Source organism: Piliocolobus tephrosceles, chromosome 15 (genome assembly GCF_002776525.5).
Source record: "Piliocolobus tephrosceles isolate RC106 chromosome 15, ASM277652v3, whole genome shotgun sequence".
In the NCBI taxonomy this organism is placed as follows: Eukaryota; Metazoa; Chordata; class Mammalia; order Primates; family Cercopithecidae; genus Piliocolobus; species Piliocolobus tephrosceles.
This window is the reverse complement of record NC_045448.1, coordinates 61,801,004-61,817,091: the sequence shown is the minus strand read 5'-3', so window position 1 is coordinate 61,817,091 and position 16,088 is coordinate 61,801,004. Positions and strand designations below refer to the sequence as shown.

The 16,088-nt window shown below is 39.0% G+C and overlaps 1 protein-coding gene across 4 annotated transcripts in view; it reads left to right on the top strand.

Annotated features, from left to right (window-relative positions):
* The window catches only part of USP34 (ubiquitin specific peptidase 34), a 291,540-nt gene that overhangs the window by 95,186 nt on the left and 180,266 nt on the right, over positions 1-16,088 (top strand). For all 4 annotated transcript variants that reach the window (XR_002734953.2, XM_023228313.2, XM_023228311.2 and 1 more), the window contains exons 7-10: positions 838-1,030; positions 2,754-2,815; positions 11,389-11,470; positions 11,555-11,647. Coding sequence is in view for 3 of the 4 variants with exons in the window: in XM_023228313.2 (XP_023084081.1) it covers positions 838-1,030; positions 2,754-2,815; positions 11,389-11,470; positions 11,555-11,647 (430 nt within the window). In the remaining variant the exon portion in view is untranslated. The remainder of the gene's footprint in view (positions 1-837; positions 1,031-2,753; positions 2,816-11,388; positions 11,471-11,554; positions 11,648-16,088) is intronic.

Below are 16,088 nucleotides of genomic sequence, written 5' to 3'. Positions count from 1 at the left end.
GGCACGCTCCTGTAGTCCCAGCTACCAGGGAGGCTAAGGTAGGAGGATCACTTGAGCCCAGGAGGTCGAGGCTGCAGTGAGCTCTGATTGAGCAGTTGTACTCCAGTGTGAGTGACAAAGCAAGACTTTGTTTCATAAAAAAAGAAAATATAAAACAACAGCCATTTATTATTTCTCACAGTTCTCTGGTTAGCTGGGCAGTTTTGTTTATCTGTATTGACTTGGCTGAAACTGGATGGTCTAGGTTAGCCTTGTTCCCACATTGTGTGATTGCCATGCTGATTGGTCTTGTGGGGTGAGGGGGAATCTCATATATGTCTTGCAGTTGGCTTCATGTCAGTTGGAGCATCAGACACTTCTCTTTCATCCAGCAGGCTAACCTTGGTTCCTTGTTTTGGTGGTGATTAGAGTTCCCAGCAAGAGAAGGCAAGCTCAAAGGCTTTTCTAGCTTCCCCTTATGTCATGTCTATTAATATTTCATTGGCCAAAGCAGGTCATATGGCAAGGCCCAGATTTAAGGGTGTAGAAATAGATTATACCTTTTGATGAGAGGAATAGCTAAGTCACATTGCAAAGTCTTGTACATATAATGATGGGAGGAATTTGTGGCCATTTTGTAACCATTACAGGCCTTTAGGAACACTAATGTTGAAAGGTTGAACAGCACAGAAGGAATCTGCCAAAGAGATTAGGCAGGGCCTGAGAGGAAAACCAGAGGCTTGTGAGTTTTGGAAACAAAAAAACGTTAATGCTTACAGTGTACATTTTAAGTTATTGAGGGGTCTTTTAAAATGCTTTATGAGTTTTTATGTATTTTCTATTTCTGAATCATTTCAGGTATTTATGCAAGCTCTCTGATCAGGAGTTACGACAGAGTGCAGCTCGTAACATGGCTGACTTAATGTGGAGCACAGTGAAAGAACCATTGGATACAACGTTATGCTTTGATAAAGAAAGTCTAGATCTTGCATTTAAGTACTTTATGTCACCTACTTTGACTATGAGGCTGGCTGGATTGAGTCAGATAACAGTAAGCGGTGTTTGCTTTATTTTTGGTCATTGTTTATTTGCTTTCTAGTCTATCATAATAATACTACCCACTATTTATGGAGCCCTTCATACTAGGCATTGTGCTAAGTATTTTACATGGATTACTTTGTATGGTCTTCACAAATAATTTCTGTGTTTCTCTTATTTTAAAGATGAAAAAGTTTGAAGCTTAGATTTATATGGATTTATACTGTGGGTCCATTTGATTTCCGGGTCCAACTCTTTCATCATTTTGTTTTTGTCTTTTTAAACTATCATGTTTTTATGTTTATAGATGTTTTGAGAAAGAGGATTGGAGGGCTTTGTAAGCGGTTAATTAATTTTCCAGGCAGAAACCATAGATTATTGGGCCGTAGGCCAAATTTTATTAAATGTTTGTTTTGAATAGTCTTAAATACTGTTTTTAAGTAGGACAAAATAACATAAAAATCTGTATTCTTGGCTTCTCTTGGTGAGGGGATTGGAAGAAGGCCTGGTATCCTTGGGTCTGTATTCTTGCATAACAACAGTCTGTTAGAACTAAGTAATTAACTTTATCTTTCAGAATGAACATGCTTTTTCCAGTTTGTTACAGTCCCCATTTGCTTTACTCCTTTACATTTCTGGGTTTTTTTTTTTTCTTTCCTTGGAGATGGAGTTCCATTCTGTTGCGCAGTGGCGTGATCTCGGCTCACTGCAGCCTCCACCTCCCAGGTTTAAGTGAGTCTGTTGCCTCAGCCTCCTGAGTAGCTGGGACTACAGGTGTGAGCCACAATGTTTGGCTAATTTTTTGTATTTTTAGTAGAGATGAGGTTTCACTGTGTTGGCCAGGCTGGTCTGGAATTCCTGACCTCAGGTGATCCACCCACCTCGTCCTCCCAAAGTGTTGGGATTACAGGCGTGAGCCACCCCACCCGGCCACATTACTGGTTTTTTGTTGTTGTTGTTGTTTTGTTTTGTTTTGGTAGTGTAGTCACACTGAAAATCTGAAGTAGCTAGAGTTTACTTGTGTGCCGGGCTTCATAAGATACTTGTTGACATTGTCCCAGATAAATTAAATCTTGAGTGGATTTATCTAGGAAGCCTTTCCTGAAACTTTGTCTATAATGACATTACTTGCTCTCTTGCATTAGATTGTTGTGTTTTTTTACTTACTCAGCTTTGTTTTCTCTGGTGTGCTTAGTGTAATAAAGAATACTATTTGCGGAATGAATTTAATTTTTTTTTTTTCCTTTTTTTGAGATGGACTCTTACTCTGTCGCCCAGGCTGGAGTGCAGCGGCGCGATCTTGGCTCAGTGCAACCTCTGCCTCCTGGGTTCAAGTGATTCTCGTGCCTCAGCCTCCGGAGTAGCTGGTATTATAGGCACGTGCCACCATACCCAGCTAATTTTGTATTTTTCATAGAAATGGAGATTTACTGTGTTGGCAAGGCTGGTCTCGGAACTCCTGACCTCAGGTGATCCACCTGCCTCGGCCTCCTAAAGTGCTGGGATTGCAGTTGTGAGCCCCTGCACCTGGCCCTTATTTAGTATTTTAATATAACAGAAGTAGTTTTACTAATTGAGAAGCGTATATCTCTGATTATGTCTTAGATTTTGTAATGTTAATCTAGTTATTGTGATCTACATATGTCAATCAGTTTACCATGTTTCTTAGTACTTGCTGATATGTGCAAGAATAATTTTGGAAATAAAAACCCTTAATTTCTTGTCTTTAATCATAGAATCAACTCCATACCTTCAATGATGTGTGCAATAATGAATCATTAGTATCGGACACAGAAACGTAAGTAGGAGCATTAATTTATATATAAGTATACTATTTTAATGTATAGTTGTTTATATGGTAAATTCTAATTTTAGATTTAAAATTTTTACTAGAAATTCGTTGCCCCGTGACAACTTGTACAGTCTTCATCAAGCTTTCAGAACATTATGCTGTCTGTAACATAACTCCCTCTCTCTCTTTTTTTTGAGACAGGGTCTTGCTCTGTTGCCCAGGGTGGAGTACAGTGGTGGGACCATGGCTCACTACGGCCTCAACTTCCCAGGGTCAGGTGATCCTCCCACCTTAGCCTCCCAGGTAGCTGGGACTACAGGCACATGCCAGCATGCCTGGCTAATTTTTGTAGAGTCAGTTTTGCCATGTTTCTCAGTCTGGTCTTGCAGACTCAAGCCATCCACTTGCCTCAGCCTCCCAAAGTGCTCAGTCTGGTCTTGTAGACTCAAGCCATCCACTTGCCTCAGCCTCCCAAAGTGTTGGGATTACAGGTGTGAGCCATTGCGTCTGTCCACATTTCTCTCTTTTAAAAGCATATACCAACATATAGTACTGTTTATCATGGTATGAAAGCATACTGTTTATACTAGAGAATTTAATCTTGAAGAATATGGTACTGATAGTTTTCAGAAAGTACACCGTCTTAGTCCAGGCTGCTGCAACAAAGTACCATAGATTGGATGACTTATAAACAACAGAAATTTATTTCCCATAGTTCTGGAGGCTGGAAGTCCAAGATCAAGTTGTTGCCAGCATCGTCAAGTTCTGGTTAACAACAGAAATTTATTTCCCATAGTTCTGGAGGCTGGAAGTCCAAGATCAGGTTGTTGCCAGCATCATCAAGTTCTGGTGGGGGCCTTCTTCTGGACTGTAGACTGCCATTTTCTTTTTTTATTTTTGCATGGTGGAAAGAAGCAGAGAGGTCTCTGGAGTCCCTTTTATTAGGCCACTAATCTCATTCATGAAGGCTCCACCCTCATGACCTAATTATCTCCCAAAGGCCCCATTTCCAATAACATCACATTGGGAGTTAAAAAAGTAGTTTTTATAGCTTAGACTTCTTGGGTTCTGAGAAATATATATATTCCATTTAATTGTTCATCTAGTAGAGAAATCAGTTTTTAAAATCTAAACAGTAGGGTAGAATATCTTCCGGAACAGAGTTGTATTGCCTTGTTAGAAAATTCGTAATTATACGTGTGAGTCATTCTTTAGTGTAACTTGATCTTACTACTGCTCTAAGGCGCTAATCTCAGTTGAACCTAGGTCTTGAATTTGGAAACCAGAGACTGTGTCTCTTGACTCTTTTTTCCCTTTAGACTAAAGAGTTCTTATTCTCCCAGTTGTTCTTTATATGGTATGGTTTTTGAATTTATCACTATATGAGTCATTCACCTCTGGCAATATTCTTTGTCAGTAGTACCCTTAAAATGTGTTGCCTAGAATTTTTCATTGCTTTATACATATTAGAAGTGTTATTTCACACTGTGAAGACATTATGTAGATCATATCCAATATATTTATAAAGCTACGGCTCTGCGCCAGGCACAGTGGCTCACACCTGTATCCCAGCACTTTGGGAGGCTGAGGTGGGCAGATCACTTGAGGCCAGGAGTTTCAAGACCAGCCTGGCCAACATGGCGAAATTCCATCTCTACTATAAATACAAAAATTAGGTATGGTGGCGCATGCCTGTGATTCCAGCTATTTGGATAGCTGAGGCACGAGAATCATTTAAACCCGGAGAGAGAGATTTCAGTGAGCCGAGATAGTGCCATTTTCACTTCAACCTGGGTGACAGAGCGAGATTCTGTCTCAGAAAAAAACCAAAACAAACAAAAGAAACCTATAGCTCTGGATTTTCCTTTTCATCCTCTGTGTCCCCTCACCCCTCTACCTCTGCAAGACCGCTTAAAGATAACCTTATATAATTGCTAATGTGATACTCATACTCTCATCCCCTGTGAAAAGGATTAAAAATTTGGAATGTTCACTGCAGTAATAACACATTCAGGCTAGGTGTTGTGTGAAAACAGTGAATAGGGGAATAAGAAGGAATTCCAGTAACAAATGCAAGGAATATACATCCTAAAGACATGTTTAAGAGAATAGAGAGGAGAGTAAAAGTATTGAGGACTGGTGGTAAAGAGTTCAAAATGGGAAGGGAGAGTGTGTATACAGTGTGAGAAAATTGGAGTAAAGAGAAAAAGTATGTGATAAATACTGTGGCGGCTGTGAACTGGGTGTTTTTAAGCAGTTTTATTAACATATACATATAAAATTCACTTGTTTTATATATACAAGTCAGTGAATTTTATAATAGTAAATTTTTAGAGTTGTGCAGCTGTCACCACAGTCCAATTCTAGAACATTTCCATCGCTTAAAAAAGATGTCTTTTGCCCATTTGTAGCCAGTACCTATTATTTCCAGCCTCACTAATCTACTTTCTATCTCTGTAGATTTGCCCATCTTGGGATATTTCATTTAAAAAGAATCAAATGATAGTGGTCTTTTTCATCTGGCTTCTTTTTGCTTAGTATACTCTTGTTTGTTTGAGGTTCGTTGAGATTGTAGTTTGTCTCTGTACTTTATTCCTTTTTATTGCTTAATAGTATTACACTGTATGGATATACCACACTTGATCAATTGCCAGTTGATGGATATTTGGTTTGTTTCTACATTTTTTTTTTTTTTTTTTTGAGACGGGAGTCTCGCTCTGACCCCCAGGCTGGAGTGCAGTGGAGCGATCTCGGCTCACTGCAAGCTCCGCCTCCCGGGTTCACGCCAATCTCCCACCTCAGCCTCCAGAGTAGCTGGGACTACAGGCACCCGCCACCACGCCTGGCTATTTTTTTTTTTTGTATTTTTAGTAGAGACTGGGGTTTCACTGTATTAGCCAGGAAGGTCTCGATCTCCTGACCTTGTGATCCACCCGCCTCGGCCTCCCAAAGTGCTGGGATTACAGGCGTGAGCCACCATGCCCGGCTACATTTTTTTTTTTTGAGACAGAGTTTCACTCTGTCACCCAGGCTGGAGTGCAGTGGCACGATCTCAGCTCACTGCAAGCTCCACCTGCTGCGTTTATACCATTCTTCTGCCTCAGCCTCCCAAATAGCTGGGACTACAGGCGCCCGCCACCACACCTGGCTAATTTTTTGTAGTTTTAGTAGAGACGAGGTTGCACGGTGTTAGCCAGGATGGACTTGATCTCCTGACCTCGTGATCCACTCGCCTTGGCCTCCCAAAGTACTGGGATTACAGACGTGAGCCACTGTGCCCCGCCTGTTTCTAGTTTTTAATTAGTATAAATAATGCCATTATAAACATTTATGTAAAGTCCTTTTGTGATCGTATGTTTTCATTTTTTGTAGTAGATACTTAGGATTAGAATTGTTGCTTATATAATTAGTTTAGTTTTAACTTTTATAGGAGCTTTCGAACTGTTTTCCAGTATACCTGCATTATTTTACATGCCCACTAGCGTTGTAGGAGGTTTCCAGTTTCTCCCCATTCTTGCCAGCAGTTATTATTATCTAGATTTATTATTGCCATTTGGGGATATAAAGTAGCATTTCATCATGGTTTTAATTTGCATTTCCCTAATTGTTGACATAGAACATCTTTTTATGTGGTTATTTGCCATAATGTTTCTTCGTTCACAACATTGCCCAGTTTTTAATTGGATTCTTGGTTTTGTTTTATGGCTTAATGTGGTCTGTACTACAGACTGTTCTGTGTGTGCTTAAGAAGACTGTACATTCTGCTGTTGTCGTATGGGGTGTTCTATAGATGTCTATTAGGTCAAATTGGTTTGTAGCATTGTTTGTCTCCTATATTCTTGTTGCATTTTCTGCCTCATTCTCTCTATTATTGAAAGTAGGAGATCGAGTGCAGTGGCTCATGCCTGTAATCCCAGCACTTTTGGAGGCCGAGGCTGGTGGATCACCTGAAGTCGGGAGTTCAAGACCAGCCTGGGCAACATGGCGAAACCCCGTCTCTACTAAAAATACAAAAATTAGCTGGGCCTGGTGGTGTGGTGGTGCGCACCTGTAGTCTAGCTACTTGGGAGGCTGAGGCAGGAGAATCACTTGAACCTGAGAGGTGGAGGTTGCAGTGAGCCGAGGTCACACCACTGTACTCTGGCCCGGGCAACAGAGCAAGAGTCTGTCCAAAAAAAAAAAAAAAATATTGAAGTCTCCAAATACATTTGATCCTGAGTGTTTGCAGATTTAGTCGTCTCTGTATGAGCTCTGAAGCAAGATGACAGAGTGCCACCTTGTTTGACTTTAGCTAGGAATGTGCATATTGGAAAATTCTAATCTTTCACTGCTATGTGCGTGTCTGTGAGTGCCTATGAAAATGCCACAAATACTGATTTTGGAGCTACAAATAAATTGCAGCAAATGGATGAATTCACAAATATAGAAACCATGGAAGAGAAGAAAAAATATTTTTCTTTCTTCACATATATGGAATATGGAGATGGAGGTGCTGAGGGGCAGTGTGGTGGAGTGTAAGAAGTCCTGGCGCCACTTGGATGGGGTTTGAATCCCAACCCTAGCACTTGTTTAGGCATAGGAGATGGCCTCAGGCAAGGTGTCTAAATGCTTCTGAACCTCATTTTCTCTCTCTCTTTTTTTTAATTTTTTTTCCTGAGATGGAGTCTTGCTCTGTTTGTTGCCCAGGCTGGAGTGCAACGGCACGATCTCAGCTCACTGCAACCTCTGCCTCCTGACTTCAAGCTATTGTGCTGCCTCAGTCTCCTGAGTAACTGGGATTACAGGCACCTGCCACCACATCCGGCTAATTTTTGTATTTTTGGTTAGAGACAGGGTTTCACCGTGTTGGTCAGGCTGGTCTTAAGCTCCTGACCTCGAGCAGTCCACCTGCCTTGGCCTCCCAAAGTGCTGGGATTACAGGTGTGAGCCGGCCACGCTGTTTTCTGTTTTGTAAAATAGAGAAAATAGAATCAACCAGTATGAGAGGTTTTTCAGATTAAAGATCTGTGTATGATATCTATATTATGTACATATTTCCTGTAGGACCAAGGGTTCAGTATTAGGTAATTCAGTGTTTGCAGTGACTCTGTAGAATATAACTAATGCGAGTAACAAGAATTAGCTGTATTGCTGAATTATCTGTTTCTCCTTTTAATTCTGTCATCAGTTTTTGCTTCATGTATTTCAGGAAATCTTTTGTTAGGTCCATATGTATTCCTGATAACTTGATCCTTTTTTTCATTTTAAATGTCCTTCTTTGTCTCTTTCAGACATTTTTTGGCTTAGTCTATTTTATTTGATATTGGTGTAACCCCTGAACCTTTCTTAAGCTTATTTTTGGCATGGCTTATCTTTTTCCATTCTTTTATTTTCAGTCTGCTTGTTTTGAACCTGAAGTGTGTCTTAGGGGTAGCATATGGTTGGATCTTTAAAAAAAAAATCTAGTCGTATAATCTCTGCCTTGATGACAGTTCTTAATTCCCTAATAATTTTGTATAGCTTTACATCTGTCATTTTGCTGTTGGTTTTCTGTGTATCTCATATCTTGTTTCTCTGTTTCTCCTTTACTGTCTATTTTTATAGTGTATACGTAGATTCTAGTGTGCCATTTTAATTCCATTGATTTAAAAAATACCTCAATTTTCTTAGTGGTTTTATGGGTTAAATATGCATTTAATTTCTTGACATACTGATTTAACTCTAATAAAATAAGATAAAAAAGATTGCTCCTGTGTAGCTCCATTACTGTTTGGGATAAGAAGTTAGCTATTAATCTTACTCTGGTTCCTTTGTATATGCTTAGTTGTTTTTCTCTCACTGCTTTGAATCATTTGACTACAGTATGTATAGATGTGGATTTCTTTGTGTTTATCCTCCTGGAGTTTGTTCTACTTCTTGCTTGGATGTGTAGATGAATGTGTTGCATCAACTTTGGGAAGTTTGAGGTATTCAGATATTTTTTCTGGCACCTCTTTCCACTTTCTTTGACCCCCATTGCATGTATGTTTTCAGACTGCTGAATAATGGTTGTTAATGATACTGTCCAATTTTATAGTTGCATCGTTATTATGAAAGTCCTTGGTCTCCCCTTTACATTTTTGAGACAGTGTATTGCTCAAGCTGGAGTGCAGCAGCACAATTACGCCTTACTGTAGCTCTGACCTGGGCTCAAATGATCCTCCCACTTCAACTCCTTAGTAGCTGAGACCACAGGCATGAGCCACCATGCCTGGCTGATTTTATTTTAGTTTTTGTAGAAACAGGCTTTTATTATGTTGCCCAGCCTGGCCTGGAACTCCTAGGCTCAAGCAGTCCGCCCCCGCCCCGACCTCAGTCTCCCAAAGTGCTAGGATTACAGGCATGAACCACAGCACCAGCCTGGGTCTCCTTTTAATGTTCTTTAATAGACTTACTTAATAGTGGGATTTTTAAAAAATGAATTTTGTTTCTTGAACTATGATGTAAATCAGAGAGTTGAATCTTATGGATCATAACTTCAGTAGTGCTACTCAGAAATAGGTAAAATATACCTAGTTTTATTTTTAATGTTTTACCCTTTGAGGCCTGTGTGTCTAATTCCTAGTGGGTTTTTTTAATAAATAAAAATTGTTAGCATAAAATTCTGTTAGAGAATGTAAATTCTTTGTTGGATATGCAATAAGAAAGTAAATTACGGCCGGGCGCGGTGGCTCAAGCCTGTAATCCCAGCACTTTGGGAGGCCGAGACGGGTGGATCACGAGGTCAGGAGATGGAGACCATCCTGGCTAACACGGTGAAACTCCTTCTCTACTAAAAAAAAATACGAAAAACCAGCCGGGCGAGGTGGCGGGCGCCTGTAGTCCCAGCTACTCGGGAGGCTAAGGCAGGAGAATGGCCTAAACCTGGGAGGCGGAGACTGCAGTGAGCTGAGATTGCGCCACCGCACTCCAGCCTGGGCGACAGAGCGAGACTTCGTCTCAAAAAAAAAAAAAGAAAGTAAATTACTTAATCCTTCTAGTTTATCTGCATATAATATAGCTGAAAAAATTGGGGACCTTTTATTGTACAATTTATTTTGAAGCTTATTTTCTTCCACCCATTTTATAATGTAGTCATATGGTACTTAATGACAGGGATACTTTCTGAGAAATGCATCATGAGGTGATTTCATTGTGCAAAGTTATACAAACCTAGGTGGTATAACCTGTTGCTCCTAGGCTTCAAGCCTGTACAGCATGTTACTGTCCTTAATTCTGTGAGCATTTGTAACACTTTGTAAGTATTTGTGTAACTAAACATATCTAACTGTAGAAAAAAATAATGTAAAAATATCTGCAAAAAAGGATAAAATATAGGGTATTGCCTGTATAGGACGCTTACCAAGAATGGAGTTTGCAGGACTGGAAGTTGCTCTGGGTGAGTTGGTGAGTGAGTGCTGAGCGGATGTGAAGGCCTAGGATGTGACTTTACGTTACTGTAGACTTTGTAAGCACTGTACACTTAGGCTACACAAATTATTTGAAAGCTTTTTTTCTTCACTATTAAATTAACCTTAGCTTACTCTTTTTATTTAATTTTATAAACTTAAAATTTTTTTTTAACATTTTGACTCTTATAATAACATTTAAAATACAAACACGTTATATGGCTATACAGAAGTGTTTTTTCTTTATATCCTTATTCTTTATATCCTAAGAAGAAAAAAAAAAAGCTTTTTTCTTTTTCTTTTTTACTTTTTTAATAATACACATAGAGCTGTCATCTCCCGTGCTGACAATGCCTTTCTTTTTTTAAAAACTAGAAAGAGTATCCTTTAAAGATAAAAAGTATAGTAAATACATAAACTAGCAACAGTCATTTATTAAGTTTTATATACTGTATGTACATGCTATACTTTTGTATTACTGGCAGTGCAGTAGATTTGTTTACATCAGCATCACCACAAACGTGTGAGTAACGCATTGCTCTATGACGTGGTGGCCACAGTGACGTTAGGTAATAAGAATTGTTCACGTCAGTTTTAATCTTATGGGACCACTGTTGTATATTTGGTCCATCATTTGGTCTGTCATTGACCAAATCATTATTATGCAGTACATGACTGTCTGTTACTTTACTTTTCATCTATTAGTAGAATCTTCAATAGTATAAGCAAGGAGACTTATAGTTTGGCTTGGAGGTAATTCTTTTGTTGTTCATCCTTTTGGTAATCTGCTTTCCTGATACTATCTCATTATAAAGGGCATACTGGGAAACCTTTCCTGAGTGCTTCAATACATACTATGGAAATTAAAAAGTGGGAAGGCAAAGACCTCGAGTAGGATAATACATTACTAATTCAGTGTTACACCTGTGTATTTGGTGTTACTCATTACTGTTTCAGTTATTTGTTGCTTGTTTATAAACTCAGGGAATTTGAATTTATAAATTCAGCATCATATTTCATTCTAGTTATGCTTTGTCGTATTCTGTAAAACTGATTGTATCTAATTCTTTATAATTCCTTTGGGAACAAATTTAGGTTTACAATTGAGTCTACCTTTTAGACATGATTAAAGATGACAATATTTTTTTAATGTACTATTTTTTATTACTTTAGGTCCATTGCAAAAGAACTTGCAGACTGGCTTATTAGCAACAATGTGGTGGAGCATATATTTGGACCAAATTTACACATTGAGGTTTGTGGATAATTACATGACTTCTCTGTTCTGCTGATAGAGAAGAATATTTTAAAAAATTGATACTAGGTTTTTCTTTTCCAGATTATCAAACAATGCCAAGTGATTTTGAATTTTTTGGCAGCAGAAGGGCGACTGAGTACTCAACATATTGACTGCATTTGGGCTGCAGCACAGGTAACATTAACAGCTAATGTTTATTGAGTGCTTTGCTTATCATATGTTGTAAGTGCTTCTCTATGAGGTAAATTCTATTATCCTGTTTTATAGCTAAGGAGACCAAGACATGGACAAGCTGGGACTGAAATCTGGCTTCCGAGTCCATGTCTTACTATGTTACTGGTAGAATGGAAGGAAATCAGAGTCAGTCAGTTGGAGCTTCTTCATGAAACCAACCTGGTTTAATAAAGAGACATTTTCCTGTTATTCTCATTTATACAGTCTACCCTTCTATCCTGAATTATTGTATTGGTATGTTTCTTGTCTGTTGTACTGTTTTTTTTTATTTTTAAAATAGGCATATGTCCACATGATTCAAAATTCCAAAAGTAAATATAAAATATATTACATGTTTTTCCTTTTTGCCCCGTCTCTCAGGCATGTAGTTCTTATCCTCTCAGGTATATCAGAGTTTTTTTTTGTATAAATAGCGAACTGTATACATTTTTCTTCTCTTTCTTTTTCACAAATGTAGCATCCCAAGCAGACTTGGCTTTGGCTTTTTTTTTCTTTTTGTTCTGGAGATAACTCATCAATATATGAAGTGCTTTTCATCTTCTTGTAAGACTGTATAGTATTTAATTAAATGTATGCACCATAATTAATTTAACCAGTTCCCATTTATGGGCAGTATTTTTTCCCCAGCCCTTTTTTTTTTCTGGAGACGGAGTCTTGCTTTGTCGCCCAGGCTAGAGTGCCATGGTGCAATATTGGCTTACTGCAACCTCCGCCTCCCCGGTTCAAGTGATTCTCCTGCTTCAGCCTCCTGAGTAGCTGGGAAACTACAGGTATGTGTCACCATGCCCAGCTAATTTTTATATTTTTAGTGGACATGGGGTTTCACCATGTTGGTCAGGCTGGTCTCAGGCTCCTGACCTCATGATCCACCTGCCTTGGCCTCCCAATGTGCTGGGATTACAGGCATGAGCCACCACTCCTGGCCCCCCGAGTCTTTTCTGTTACAAATAATGCTGTAATAAGTAACTTCTAACATGTTTATTTCATCCTTGTGTAAAACTTTTGTGTAGCTATGATAAATTCCTACTTACAAGTAGAATTAGAATTACTAGGTTAAAGTATACGTGTGGTTTACTTGTGGTAGATACTGGTATTGCAGTTTCACTTTCCCCTTAATTTCATCAGCACGTCAAATTTCATGATCTTTGCCAGCCTGATGGGTGAGAAGTGGTATCATTGGTATTTTAAATTTGTGTTTCTTATATTATGAGTGAGTTTGCAAATCTTGTGTTTAAGAGCCATTTTGTTGCTTTTTCTGGAATTGTTCATATTTTTTTTTGCCATTTATCAATTGTTTTTCTTATTTTTTAATTTGTAGGAGCTCTTTGTGTGTCACTGAAATTGATCTTTTATGACTGTATCCTGGTTTGATGCCTTTTGCTTTGCTTAAGGTGGTTTTTACTGTTCAGTTTCATATTTGTGGTTGTAGTTTTTAATGGTCTGTGGATTTTGTATCTTGGTCTGAAATGCCTTCTCCATTGACAACATTATAAGAGAATTCTCCCTTAGTTTCTTCCTGTACATTTTCTACTGCAATTATATATCTTAATCTTTGATCCAGCTGGGATTTATGTTGGCTTAAAGTGTTGTGTATGTGTCCAACTTTCCTCCCTTTTTTGTTGTACAATTTTTCCAATTCTATTTGTTTACTAACTCTTCTTTCTGACTTGAGATACCAATTTTGTCTTGACTGGGTCATTTTTTGAACTTTCTAGACTGACCTATTTGTATGTGTAATTATGATCTGTACCAGGGATTGGTAAACTTACAGTCTGTGGGCCAACTATCTGTTTCTGGAAATTTTTGCTACACAGACATGCCCATTCTTCTTCTTCTTTTTTTTTTTTCTGAGATGGAGTCTTGCTGTGTCGCCTAGGCTGGAGTTCTGTGACATGATCTTGGCTCACTGCAGCGTCCACCTCTCAGGTTCAAGGAATTCTCCTGCCTCAGCCTCCCAAGTAGCTGGGATTACAGGCACACGCCACTGCCCAGCTAATTTTTGTATTTTTAGTAGAGACAAAGTTTCACCATGTTGGCCAGGATGGTCTCAATCTCTTAACCTCATAATCCTTCTCTCTTGGCCTCCCAAAGTACTGGCATTACAGGCGTGAGCCATTGCGCCCTGCCTGACGTGCCCATTTTTTTACTTATTGTCCATGGTGGCTTCCACAGCACAACAGCAGAGTTTAGTAATCATAACAGAGACCCTGTCACCCATAATCCTAAAATATTTAATTTCTGGTCCTTTAAGAACATGTTCGTTGAGTTTATACTATTTTTTTCTTTATTTTTACTTGTATCTTTGTAATATTTTAAAATGCCTGAGATGACTAGTCCTTCCTCATTATTGTCATATCTTTTCTGTCTTATTTATTTCTTCATGTGAATTTTAGCATTGACGTAAAATGTTGTCATTGTGTTAATGATGATTAATTTGAGAACTGAAGTTCTGTCTTCCTGTCCAAAGTATGATACTCCTTTTCTTTTTTCTTTTGCATTATTCACAGTCTCAAAGTTATTTGTATATAGATTTTTATTTCGTGCTCTGCTTAATCTTAGGAATTTGTTTTTTTATTGCTATTATAAATTGTGATTTCTTCAACTATATTTAATTTCTTCCATTATGTTGCTATTTCTTTTATTATATTTAGTGATGGAGATATAGATATATATATATAATTAAAATATTTTTCATTACTAATGATTGTGTGCCTTGAGCCTTCACTGAATTCTTAGCTTTTTCGCGGTAGGTTTTCAATGTGTTTTCTTTGGCTTCCCGTGTCTAACATTGTTTGCTTGTTTGAGATGGAGTCTCCAGCTCTCACCTAGGCTGGAGCGCAGTGGTGTAATTAGCTCATTGCAGCCTTGAACTTCTGGGCTCAAGTGAACTTTTCAAGTAGCTGAAACTACAGACACGAGCCACCACCTGGCTAATTGTGTGTGTGTGTGTGTGTGTATGTGTGTGTGTGCGCACACGCGTTTCTAAACTTATTATTGCCTTGTAAGACATTGTTGCATACTGCTAGCATGTGAAGTTATAACTATACTTGAGTTATAGTCTGACCACTGCAATAGCTGTTTCTATATTACGTTTCATAATTTGAATCTTATTCCTTCTTGCCCTTTCAGGAACTGTTACTAGGAGGGATTATTTCTTCCTCTATTCCATATTCATATATCTTGTCTGTACTGGATTTTTTTATGTTGTGGGTCTCTTCATATGCCTTTGCTGTTTGTTCTGTTGCCAAGGCTAGAGTACGGTGGTGCAGTCTTGAGTTGCTGTAGCTTCTGCCTCCTGGGCTGAAATTATTGTCTCACCTCAGCCTCCTGAGTAGCTGGGACTACAGATGCACACCACCGTGCCTGGCTAATTTTTGTGTTTTTTGCAGAGACGAGACTTCGCCTTGTTGCCCAGACTGGTCTCGAACTCCTGAGGTCAAGCGATTCTCCCACCTTGTGCTCCCAAAGTGCAGGGATTGTAGGTGTGAGCCACCACACCTGGCCACATTCATATTTCTACAAGACAACTAGTTATATGTTGCATATACTTTGGAGTTTCATAAAATACTTTTCTAATAGTGCTGTCTCTCAAATGGAACTCTTGTCTGGCAACTTCTCGGGGAATAGTATTGGAGGCGTAACTACTTGTACTTTTCTCGTTTGTCTCGTCAAGCTTTCATTTCAGGTTGTTCAGGTTGTAGGACTCTAAATGAGAGAATGTACAGCGGTACCAGTACCTATATTGACTTGCAATTACTTTATATAGTTTTCTCCCCCAGGGAAGATCTCTGGTGGATGGGTTACCTATATGTTGGCTGCTCGTGTTTTTCTGACTGACGGATGGCTGAGAGAATCATTCTTTATAGAGAACTTCATTTAAGTCCTATCTCCATCTCCATGTTTCTTCCTTCTGTCCATCATATCTGTTACTCTGAGCCCAGAATCTTTCTCAGTTATATTGGGAAGATTGTCTCACCTACCTCCTCTATAGCTTTCTTACAGCTTACTCTGAGCTACAACTTTCTTTACCTATTGCATTTTAAAATGGTATTCTCAGGCTGGGCATGGTGGCTCACGCCTGTAATCCCAGCACTTTGGGAGGCCAACATGGGCAGATCATGAGGTCAGCAGTTCAAGACCAGCCTGACCAACATGATGAAACCCCATCTCTACTAAAACTACAAAAATTAGGCAGGCATGGAGACGCATGCCTGTAATCCCAGCTACTCAGGAGACTGAGGCAGGAGAATTACTTGAACCTGGGAGGCAGAGGTTGCAGTGAGCCAAGATCACGCCACTGTACCCCAGCCTGGACAACAAAGTGAGACTATGTCTCAAACAAACAAATAAATAAATAAAAAGATATTCCCAGTCATTTTAA